The 12,138-nt window shown below is 47.3% G+C and overlaps 1 protein-coding gene across 3 annotated transcripts; it reads left to right on the plus strand.

The window, feature by feature from the left end:
* The first annotated feature begins 5,964 nt into the window (after positions 1-5,964).
* On the plus strand, positions 5,965-12,129 carry LOC311579723 (uncharacterized protein C17orf50 homolog). 3 transcript variants are annotated; one of them, XM_084750550.1, is made up of 3 exons: positions 5,965-6,058; positions 10,140-10,446; positions 10,528-12,123. In XM_084750550.1, exons 1-3 carry the CDS (start codon positions 6,046-6,048, stop codon positions 10,772-10,774), a joined length of 567 nt encoding a protein of 188 aa, XP_084606676.1. In that variant the 5' UTR covers positions 5,965-6,045; the 3' UTR covers positions 10,775-12,123. The 3 variants fall into 3 exon arrangements, with proteins under 3 accessions (XP_084606676.1, XP_084606675.1, XP_084606674.1); XM_084750549.1 differs by lacking the exon at positions 5,965-6,058 and adding an exon at positions 6,100-6,117 and having other exon boundaries at positions 10,109-10,446; positions 10,528-12,125; XM_084750548.1 differs by lacking the exon at positions 5,965-6,058 and having other exon boundaries at positions 9,777-10,446; positions 10,528-12,129.
* Positions 12,130-12,138: the final 9 nt, after the last annotated feature.

Genomic DNA, 12,138 nt, shown 5'->3' on the forward strand with positions numbered 1-12,138 from the left:
CATTAACCATTGTTTGCCAGAACACATGTCTTCCAGTACTCCCAAATGCATCTGTTCTTTCTACTGGAGCAGATTTGCCCTTGATGTAAGGAAACAGTAACCTCTGAGCAATTCTATCCCCTGCATTAATTTGCATCTCCTTTTTGAAATATGCTATGATTTTAATTTCTTCCTTACAATCCCCATCTATAATACCAGATGCACAATAAAGCCTTGAAAAGTTAATCCACTGGTGCACACCTTTGATCCCAACAGTCAGGAGGCAGAGGCAGGCAGATTCCTGTGAGTTCAGGGCCATCCTGGTCTACAAAGTGAATCTAAGACAGCCAAGGGGACACAGAGAAACCCCGTCTTGAAAAAAACCCAAAAACCAACCAACCAACCAACAACCAATCAACCAAAAAAAGATACAGATCTCCATTTGTGACAAAGGAAAGGTACACTCACCCTCCATTTTAGGCTAGGTGGGTTGGTCTGCTATCACTTACAGCCAAAATGACTTTGGAAGCCAGAAGACCAATAGTGGACAAAGTAGTGTTTGCTCTGCCTATGCAGAGGCCACTGGGAAGAACCATGAATCTTACAGCCTAGATCAAGAGGCTGTGTGTTGTGCTTCTACCCAAAGGGCACCTAGTTCCATCGTCTTTGGGAGTTTGACAGGCCACAGTCCCTTTTGGACCTTGGTTGGAGTCAATCATACTCACTGAAGTGGGCCATTGTAGATACTAATCAATAAAGCAACAGTTTTCTTAAACTCTGCTGTCTTCCAAAAATAATTGACACAGAGAGACCATGGCTTCTTTTACAAGCTTAAAGCATTGGAGCTGGACAGTTATCAACCCTCTAAGCTATTTAGCAATCTCTCAGCTACACAGCCCAAGTTGCTTGCCAATCTGTGGTCCTTTCTGGCCTGGATCTGCTCCATCAGGCCACGCCCTCTTTCTCCATCTTTTGCTCCTCCTGTCACATCCTCCTTTTCTGCCTCATGGCCTCCCGACCCCCAAACCCAGGAACCTAAACTCCACCTCCCTCTCTTCTGTCAAGTCACAGACTTCAGCATTTTTATTAACCAATCAACTTTAAAGTAGGTAAAGCAAGGTTTACACAACAAAGACAGGTGTACTTGAGAATGTGCTCCTCTCTGGGGGGGGCTACCAGGTCTTGGGGGCCAGTAATTAGCATTGGAATACTTAGCACCGGACCGACCCCCAACAAGTCCCCCTTTTGCTTTAAATAAAAAGGCTTTTTCTCTAACAACAATAAGCTCCATACAGTAAGAACAAATATTAAACAATTATGAAAACTATAATGTAACAATTACATTTACAATGCCCTCTCCATTTGTATTTGGAAACTTAGGAGAAATTACTATCTATTCCATTTTTGTTAAGTTCAGAGTTCTGTATACAAATATTTTTTATTGTAGTTCACATTTATCAACCTAAAAATTCTATGTAGACTCATAAGATGATTAAGAACATCATCTTAAAACATCTTCTAAATCCTAGACAACTCAAGCCTAATTGTGAAACTCAACTTCGATGCCATCAGAGACCTGAGAAGGAAATAACACTATCTGAGTTAGCAGGAAGTACAGGCAAGCAGCTTCCAAAACTATAGAAATGACAGAGACAACTGGTTGCTAGGACAGCTTCCCCAAATCTCTCTATACTATTGGGACATCATCTTCAGCCTTCTGGCCCAGTATGTCTGCCAGACAAATTTGTGACACAGGAAATTATGAAAGGCTTGCTTACCTAGTCTTGGCAGAGCTTGGCAGGCGACTTCCCCGCCTCTATCTAAGAAATGCCCCCTACTCAACTGCAGGCAACACGTTGTCTGAAAATGGACCACACTTGAATGCAGGGGAGTAGGGGCAATTTTTGCCCAGTGGCTAGCTTGCCACATTTGAAGCAACTCCATACGGAAGTCTTCTGATGCTCATAGCTTCTTTGAGGTAGCCTGGGGGTGCTGCCAGGAGCTGACTTGCCTCAAGTAAAAACGTCCTTAAGTTAATTTAAAAAAAAAACATTTTAAATGTCATATTCTGTAAGTCTTTGAGATTTTGAAGACTTCTGTCTGTCTGTCTGTCTGTCTGTCTGTCTGTCTGTCTGTCTGTCTGTCTATAGTAAATCTGAACAGGCAACTGTTGCCTGTCTCTAGCTGTTTACTATCTGTTTAACCTAGAATGCATATTTCTGTAAGAAACTAGCTCAGTATCTGATATGAGCACGAGTTTGGTCAGCTAACCACTAACTTGTATTGCTTAATTATTCTAAACACTTTGCAATAGCAGCTTATAAAAAGGATTGGGCATAAAGTTTGTATTTATAAGTGAGTTGTATAGGTCCAACACTTCATACCAGAGTAGAAACATATATATATATATATGCATCAAAATTAACCTTTAATTTTGTATCAATATACAAAAATTCCATGCCAACATATCAAAAATGACCTTACCGGAGAATAACAGTTAAGGAAATTAAAGCTCTAAGTTGAAGAACAGCTTTAATAATCTACTTTTTATTTTATTTTTCCTATATGATAATCCTGTATTCCCCCCTCTTCATCTTAGCCCCTATTCCTTTACTGAAGGAAGGAAAGAAGGAAGGAAGGAAGAAAGAAAGAAAGAATGAATGAATGAAAAAAATGAGAAATCCTTGAGTCTAAATTTCTCAGATTAAGATCTGATGAATAGCTGGGCATGGTGGTGCATGCTTTTAATCCCAGCACTAGGAAGGCAGAGGCAGGAAGATCTCTTTGAGTTTAAGGCCAGCCTGGTCTACAAAGAGAGTTCCAGGATAGCCAGGGCTATACAGCAAAACCCTGCCTCAAAAAAACGAAACAAACAAAAAGGATCATTAATAATTTGTAACCAACCCCAATGACAAGCAACCAACACCCAATAAAACAGCCAAACCTACCCTCTCCTACTATAAAACAGCCAAATCTACCCTCTCCTACTTAAGGGACCAGGACATCATTCTTTTTTGGATTGCATCCTGCTGATGTTGGGGCATAGAATGTCTTTTTGGAGGCCCAAAGGAAATTGGGAAAAAATGGTTAAGTAACCTAGCAAAAACATTTGTGGTCCAAGCTGGACATGGTGGTGCACACCTTTAATCCCAGCACTCAGGGAGGCAGAGGCAGGTGGATCTCTGTGAGTTCTAGGCCAGCCTGGTCTAAAACTCAAGTCCAAGACAGACAAGGCTACATAGAGAAACCCTGTCTTGAAAAACCAAAAAAAACCTAAACCAAATCAAACCAAAACAACAACAACAAACAGAAACAAGTTTTTGTTGTCCAGTTTCTAAATGTTAAGAGATTTCAGGCTTAATTGAAGTCCTGTTCGGAACAGTCTGAAAGGCTGGGCCAACTGGGACCAGCAGCTTTCTTTGGAGCTTTGAGGAACAGCAGCTGAAGCAGTCTGAGGCAGGACAAGGCTGGGATGTCTTGTGGGGCCAGTGGTACCCAGAAGCAGTGAAGAACTCATTCGTTGGGAGCTGTGGTACCGTGCACACCTGAATCCTGCTGCAATAGTTCACGGTTCACTCTCTGTGGTAGACATTTAGCTGTGGGGCCGGACCCCCAAAATCTTCTTCGTCCCAACTGATCGTTGGTTCTATGGACTCCCCCATATGACCTTTATGACTTTCCCATAACCAGAAAGATCTTTCCTGATTGCTTTAGCCAGGCCTGTTTTCTGTTGCTTATGGTTAAGTCCCTACTGACATACACAGTCATCCTTCAAGCCCAGGAGACTGGCCTTGCCCTAAATCCCTTTCCTGATCCCCCTCTAGAAGCCACATATCCCTCTCTCCAGTCTTTCCAACCCACCTGCCTTCAGGACCAGCTGGCAGGAGACTTCAGTGGAGCTCCACCCCAGGAAAGAGAGGCTGAAATCACAGGCCTTCACAGGCAGTGTGTGTTTGTTTCCTAGGGCCACTTGTGTGGGAAAGATGGAGAGATGACGTTTCAGATTTTGCTCAGTGAGTCCCTCCCCGAAGGCAAACAGGCTTGGAGGAGGAAAACCAGTAGGTTTCTAGACACTGTGGATGGAACAGGTTATCTCCAGAATCTAGTGTAATGTGAATCTAAGGAAATGCCTGGGTTGGGGCACAGAAGGATTGGGAGTCAGTGGCTGGCCAGCTGAGCAGGAGGGAAGGCAGGAGGGAAGCCTCCAGCACCCACACCAACCTGTGGCAGAAGCAGCAGCTCTGGCTTCCGTGACAGTGGGTTTTCTGTGTTCAGAGAGTTCCCAGCACAAGCCGTAGAGTCTGGTGATGCCTGTGGCCATTAATAACATCATCAGGACATGGAACTAGCCATGCATCCGGTACCTTCTGGCTTATTGAGTGTAAGCAGTTTGAAGTTGGAGCCATTACTAGGTAGCCGTTTTAATCTTTGGCCAGCCAGATACGCTTTAGCTGACCTACCTTACGAAACCCCACTCCCTTTCTCTGCACAGGCTAGGATCTTCTAGACAGTCACATGAGAGGCACCTGTGACCCTAGTGGGTGATTTAAAGTTATCTGTACACAGATATTGTACCAATCCATCCTCCCCACCGACCCCCGCCAACATCAGAGTCTCATATATATAGCCCAAGCTGGCCTCGGACTCACACCCATCCTTTCTCAGATTCCCGCATCCTGGATCACCAGTGTGCATCACCTTTTTGGTATCCGGCCTAATAAACTCTATGAACAGCAGGAGGTCATGTTTGGGCTTGCTGATAAATGCAGTCCCTTCTTCTCTGATGCTGAGCCCACTCTTTGGATGGAAAACAGTCCATTCCAGTTTCCACTCATTCTCAGTGGGGATCCCCCTCTCCAGGGGCCTTCTAGGGTGGCGCTTACATGTATGCCATATTCTGGTAAGACTGCTTGTTCACATGTTTTCACTGAAGACGGTTTTTTTTTTTTATCCTGTGACTGTTTTTATTCTGTGAGAATAAGCTCTGATATCTTTTTAAAAATAAGATTTATTTATTTATTATGTATACAGTGTTTTGCCTGCAAACCAGAAGAGGGCACCAGATCTCATTACAGATGGTTGTGAGCCACCATGTGGTTGCTGGGAATTGAACTCAGGACCTCTGGAAGAACAGCCAGTGCTCTTAAACCCTGAGCCATCTCTCCAGCCCTTGCATCCCCCCCCCATATGATCTAATGCTAGTGTTATTTTTAAGACACTCCAAGTTTTTAAAAAAGATCTTTAAAATTTTTATCTTATGTATATGTGTTTTGTTTGTATGTATGTGTATGCACGCATGCATGCCTGGTACCTGCAGAGGCCAGGTGGCACTCAGTCCTCTAGAACTGGGGTTGTGGATGGCTGTGAGCTACTATAGGTGCTGTAAACCAAACAGGGTCCACTGCAAGAGCAGCAAGTGCGCTTACCTGCTGAACCCATCTCTTCAGGCCCCAACACACATTAAAAATGAGTTTCTCATAAGCCCTCGAATAACCCTGAGAAAAGTAAAGGACAAAGGGCTGTTGGGTAGATTGGGCTTGGTGAGGCAGGTGACATGAACAATTGGACCATGGGACATTTGGATCTTAGTAAAATGCTTTGAAGTCATAGGCTGGGTCTGTTGGTTCTGATGTATCTGTCAAAGGATACTGGGACTTAGGGAATGACTGAAGGTTATGACCCCTGGTCCCACCTCTAGAGTGCCTACCTGCAGCAATGATCTAACTGAAGTATTCCTGTAAAACGATTTTTGCTGAAGGACTGATAGATTATATATTTATGTGGGAGAGCTGGGATTTGAACCCAGTCTATTGGGTCCAAAGCCATCTTTTATTCCCCATTGGAATCCTCCTTGGGGCAAGATAGGGGACATGAAGGTTTTGAGTCTGGAGACTCTAGAAAAGGCATCAGGCCCTAAGCAGAGTCCTATGGGCAGCTGAGATTCTAGCTCCACCCCCTCTGTGATCCAACAGAGGTCCTAGAAACCGTATGGAGTTCTATTTGCACTGGGCATCCCTGACATCCAGTCCCTGACCAGAGGGAACAGGCAGTACCACACTGGGAAGGATGGATAAACATAGTGAGTTGGACTAGAAAGGGTGCGGACTACTTGACCCATTTGGGACCAACCAGCCCATGGTAACATTAGAAAAATGGAACCTTTTCTTAGTTACCCATCCATGCTGATACAAGCCCTCTGCTTTCTCTTTCCTAAATACTCTTGTCACTTACCATCAGTTCTCTTATCTTTCCTTGTTCATGTTCAGACCCTTCTCTGTCTCCTGTGGCCTGTATGCTAAGGATCTTTTTCAGAGTGGAGTGGGGGCTGGGCATTGCTACCTATGATTTTGATCCCAGAACTCAGGAGGCAGAGGCAGATGGATCTCTGTGAGTTTGAGGCCAGGACAGCCAGAGCTATGTAATGAGACACTGCCTCAAAAATACATACATACATACATACATACATACATACATACATACATACATACATAGGTAAAAATAGCTTTTATTCTCCTTGCTCTGTTGTTGTCTGGGAGGCTTACTGCTTCCTTCTGCTAACCTAAGCCTAGTTCTGGAAGCTTCTAGCCTCCATACAATCTAACCTAGGGCTAGAATGTTTTCAGCCTCTGAGACTTACTGCTTAATAAGCTCACTGTTTTTGTTCTTACTGTGTCTGATTCTTACTGGTTCAACTCAGCTGTTCTGGCCCAAACTCTTCTCCTAGCTGACTTATTCAAGCTGGCTTCTCCCTTGGCCCATAATTGCTCTGCTTGGCCTCAAACTAACTCAGCAATCTGCTTTAATCTGACTTCTCATTTTCTGACTAGTTCCATCTATACCCATCTCTCTATTACTGTCCTGGTAAAAACTGCCTCCTCTCTCTGAAAAACTGCCTCTTAAGTAGCTTCCCTTTCCACACTCTTCTTGTGAGAGTTGGGCCTATCCTATTCTGTCAAATCTCTGATTTGTCATCTTTTCTGCCACTCAATTAGACATCACTTTCAAACATGGGTGCTTCCTTCTACAAACTAACTTTACCTTCATTGTCTGGGATTAAAGGCATGTGCCACCACACCTGAATCTAAGCTTTTCTTTATGTGAAACTTGCTCTATACCAGGCTGGCCTTGAACTCAGATCTGCTTGCCTCTGCCTCCGGGATTAAAGGTGTGTTTGTATTCCAGCCAGATCACACAGACCTAGAAGATCTTTGGATGTGATCTCTTGCAGAGCAGCCATGTTCTGAATTAACATTCCTTAACACATACATACATACAGAAACCCCCCCTCAAAAAAATCCCAAAGATTAGGGTGAAGAGGGTTTAGACAGAGACTCAGATTGTAGGCCAGGATGTCCTGGAACACATTATATCGCAAGGGCTGCTGGCCTGAGCTTTCTCTCTCTCTCTCTCTCTCTCTCTCTCTCTCTCTCTCTCTCTCTCTCTCTTTCTCCCTCTCTCTCTCTCTCTCTCTCTCTCTCTCTCTCTCTCTCTCTCTTTCTCCCTCTCTCTCTCTCTCTCTCTCTCTTGGTTTTCAGATATAGTTTCTCTGTGTAGCCTTGGCTGTCCTGGATCTCACTTTGTAGACCAGGCTGGCCTCAAACTCACAGCTATCCGCCTGCCTCTGCCTCCTAAGTGCTGGTATTAAAGGCGTGCGCCACCACCACCCAGCATAACTGGTACCTATTAACCAGTTGCTTTTCTTCTTGCTGTGACAAAACACCTCAAAGAAGCAGCTTAAGGAAGGGAAGGGTTACTCCAGCTCACAGAGGGTACAGCCCATTGCATGGGAAAATCACATTGCATCTGACTCAGGGGACAGGTCAGCTTGCTTTCTCCTTTGTATTTTTGTATTCTGTCCCAGACTGTTGAAGTAACTTTTATTTGCCTGATGTGATTATTGTCTCGGAAGCTTCCAGCCTCTGTCTGCTAACCTGGGCCTAGTCCTGGAAGCTTCCAGCTTCCATACAATCTAATCTAGGCCTAGAACATCTTCAGCCTCTGAGACTTACTGCTAGGCTCATCCTTTCTAGCTTTTTCTGACCTTTGACTGGCTGGTTCCACTCAGCTGTTCTGGCTCAAACTCCTCTCCAAGCTGACTTATTCAATCTGGCTTCTCTCTCTGACTGAATTGCTCTGCTTGGCCTCAAAGTAACTCTAGCAATCTATTCTAATCTTCTGGCTCCTTCTCATTCTCTGGCTCAATTCTGTCTTCACCTGTGTCTAGCTTGCTCTCTCTTCAACCTCTCTCTCTCTCTGTGAAACGCTCCCGGTAAAAACTACCTCTGAATTCCATAAACTGAACTGCCGTGAACTCAGCTCCAGTGTTCTGCCTCTCAACTCCCTGACTGAACAGAACTGTCTGAACAGAACTAGCTAGAACTCAGAGGTCTGCTTACCTCTGTCTCCCGGGATTAAAGGCATGTCTATATTCCTGCCAGACCACACAGACCCAGAAGGTCTTTGGATGTGATCTCTTGTCAGAGCAGCCATGCTCTGAATTAAAATTCTTCCACACCAGACTCTAGCCCATGGGGCGGTGTTACTCGTATTCAGGGTGGATTTTTTTTTCACATCAGTCAAACCAACCTAAAAACTCCTTCACACAGATGCTTAGGTGTTTTTCGGTCCTGCCAATTTGACAATTAACCATCACAATGTCCAACACACACACACACACACACATACACACACACACACACAGGGTGTGGGGTGGGGGAGAAACCTTCCTGCCCATTTATTACATTACTATCATTCTGATTAACTCCCAAATTGGGGAACAAATGGACGGGGTCTACAGCAATTGTCCTTGATCTTTCCAGGACAAACCCCAAATGCCTGTCCCATGGCCTCCTCCCTCCCACCCACCCCCTTTTTTTGTTTTTTGTTTTTGGTGTTTTTTGGTGTTTTGTTGTTGTTTGTTTGTTTGTTTTTTGAGACAGGGTTTCTCTGTGTAGCCTTGACAGTCCTGGATTCACTTTGTAGAGCTCACAGCGATCTGCCTGCCTCTGCCTCCCAAGTGCTGGGATTAAAGGCGTGTGCCACCACCGCCCGCTGTCCCCCCCCCCCCCCAGCCTCCCCTTTTAAGATTTTCTTACCCTTAAGATTTTCTTATTATGTATACAGTGTTCTGCTTGCAAATACACGTGCACACCAGAAGAGGGCACCAAATCTCATTATAGGTGGTTGTGAGCTACCATGTGGTTGCTGGGAATTGAACTCAGGACCTTTGGAAGAGCAGCCAGTGCTCCTAACCTCTGAGCCATCTCTCCAGCTCCTGTCCCCTTCTTTGCATTATAAATCTAGCTGTGCTGCGGCTGCCTATGCGCTGGGTGAATGTCTGCTGAAGGAATGCTTCTCCCAGAGAAGATCCGTTTAGTTTCTGTGTCGGCCCAGGAACTTGCTCCAGGCCCTTGAAGTTGTGATGCCTTTGAGCTGAACAAGAGAGTCAGTCAGCTAGAGGAGGCAGTGTGGTTGAGATCTATTTCCAACTGTTCAAGCCTGAGACCTTTTTCTGGTTTAGTCAGCTTCGCCTGTCCACCTCGACTCCATACTGTGCTTCTTGCCACCAAGGAAAGACAAACCTAGAAAGAAACTTACTTAGGAGGCAACGCCAAGTAGACCTTTTAAAATTCCAGGTCAGCCTGAACTACATAGCGACTCTATTCTTCTTCTTCTTCTTCTTCTTCTTCTTCTTCTTCTTCTTCTTCTTCTTCTTCTTCTTCTTCATCACCATCATGCCATAAACAACCACCTATTGAAATAACAATTGGTTTATTAACGTTGGGAAACCCTCCTCCTTCCCCTTCCGGGTTGGCAATATATATGTTCGTTGACTGCTTGCTCAACAGCAAGCAGGAAACTATGCTTTACCCAGACACTATCTAAAGTCAGCCTCACAGCCACTCTTGAGGTAGATGCTACTTTTCCCGCTTCAGAGAGGAGAAAAATGGAGCTTGATGGAAGCGAGGTGACTTGCTTGGAATCCTTAGCAAGGAAGCTCAGGAGGGTGGGAACTCGCCAGCAGTCCGGGTATCTGGGACTCCAAAGCCCTTTGGCAGGCAGCAGCGGGTCGGTGGCATCTCCCCCACGGAAGCAGTATTCAGACTCCTGCAACAAGCAGCCGGGGCAGCTGGCTGCACTGACCCCCTTCCCGCCTGCAGGCGTGAAGACTCCTCTGTGGAGGAAGGAGGTGGAGGAGCCTGAGGCCAGGGAGGAGGAGCTGGAGGACGAATCGGACTCGTCATCCTCCTCAGAGGTGGAGGAGAGGCTGAACCCCGAGAGCCTGGAGAAGGCGGAGGAGGACGTCCGAGAGACAGAGGAGCGCGAGGCTCGCACGGTGTCCTACTGCCCTCTGCGTCAGGAGCCCAGTAACCAGCAGGTGGCGCTGCTGCGACGCTCGGACAGCAGCTTCTGGGGTTGGCTCAGCCCGTTCGCACTGCTAGGTGGCCTGGCGGCCCCCGCTGAGAGGTGAGAGGCAAAATGCCCGGGGGCTGAGCCTTAGGGAGGAGTGCTGAAGGGTTCTTGAGCACTCACGTCCCCGGCCCACAGGAAGCGGGGTGCCCCGGAGGAACCGTGTGTATTGGAGATGCGGCGGCGGCCACCCCGCCGCGGCGGCTGTGCGCGCTGTGAGATCCTTTTCTGCAAGAAGTGCAAGAGCCTGCATAGCCATCCGGCCTACGTGGAGCACTGTGTTCTGGAGCATCCTGACCTGGGTAAGGCGGAGGCCGCTGGCACCTCTGAGCGCATCTACTCGCAGCCTCTGCGCCCGCAACGCTCCAAACTCTTCTATCTCTAGTGTGTTCCACAAAACTGTCCACTCCCGCCGCCATCCCTGAGAAGGCCCGCTGTGGGTTCAGCGCTGTCTTGCTGAACTACAGCAAAACCAAGGCACTCCTCCCGAGACGACCCAGCACCTACAGCCCTCCTGACCCACACCTCCAACACAGGCTCACTCTTTTCAGGTCCTTCTGGCCAGGCGAGCAGAGGCCTCGCCTGGAGAAAAGCAACCCTCTAAAACATTGCCTCTTTCCCTCAAACCCCTTCAATAAAGTCTCTAATCAGAGTCGCTTGAGGTGAAACGGAGTGACAAAAGATGGGACTCTCCTTTCTCTCCCCCTGGGTACACCCCAGAAAGCTGGGAGGCTAGCGCGGGGGGTGGGGGGGTTCCTCCATGGTCTTCCTGGGACAGGGCAGTACAAAGCACTTGCATCCAAGGGCAGTCAAAGGTCATTCTGTCCAATACAGAGAAGAAAAGAGGGCGCAGGGCCAATAATGCCTCTGGGGACCTGCGGGCCGATCCCCTGCCAAATGATTCTCCCCTCCCTGACAGCTGGCTTGTGGAGGTCACTGTGTGTGCAGAGGCACTGGGAGGGGGAGGCAGGGAGGGCTGGAGATCCAGATGCTAAAATTAATAGTGAGATGGGCTGAGACAAAAGGCTGGGGAGTTGGTTCCTTCACCAGGAATCCCAGCTATTCTTGGCTAGACAGCATGGGCTGTGGAACGCTGCTGTGTGTGTGGCCTGGGGAATGGGGCCATTGCGAGCAAACGGGCCTTACCCAACCTGCAGAGCGCTGTGGAGGCTGCATCCCCAGTGCGCGGACTGGGTGGAACCCACAAAGGCCCTCTTTCTTCTTCCTGAGGCGCAAGACCTCCATCTTGGAGGCAAATGGACTGAAGACGTTCTGCTTTTTTTGAAAAGAGGCGCACCCCCACTCTCCATGACAGTCATATACAGCTGGCTGTCCCTGGGTTGGATGTCAGAGCCATGGTCCCCGTGGCTCCAGCACCCAGTACCCGTCTGCTTCTATTGAGAAGGGCGGAAGATTCTGTCCGAGGACCTGGGGGTGCTTTTTCATTAGCCCAGACATAAAAGGCAGGCCCAGGAGGACCGTTTTCTCTTTGCTCTGCTTCCTGATCCAACAGAGGGCCCGTGGCAGTGGCGACCCTTGAGTCTTCACCACAACCAAGCTTATTTGAAGTGGGAGGTAGGGTGATGTCGCTGATGAAATAACAACGTTATTTCCCAAGAACAGCCTGAAAGTCTGAAAGGGAGGGTCCTGCAGAGTAGTCTTCACCCTCAGCTGAGTTTTGCATTATCCGATGGACTTGACATTGATGGGCTTTGGATGTCAGGGGCACCTTCATCAGAGCAGACCCCC

The sequence above is a fragment of the Acomys minous genome, assembly GCF_964271855.1.
Source record: "Acomys minous genome assembly, chromosome: 12".
Lineage (NCBI taxonomy): Eukaryota > Metazoa > Chordata > Mammalia > Rodentia > Muridae > Acomys > Acomys minous.

Bases quoted from the DNA above. Each gene is read 5' to 3' on its own strand.
- LOC311579723 (XM_084750548.1), top strand. From the start codon at position 9,926: ATGGAGCTTGATGGAAGCGAGGTGACTTGCTTGGAATCCTTAGCAAGG. The intron at 10,447-10,527 runs GTGAGAGGCAAA...CCCGGCCCACAG, and splicing joins CTGGCGGCCCCCGCTGAGAG to GAAGCGGGGTGCCCCGGAGG.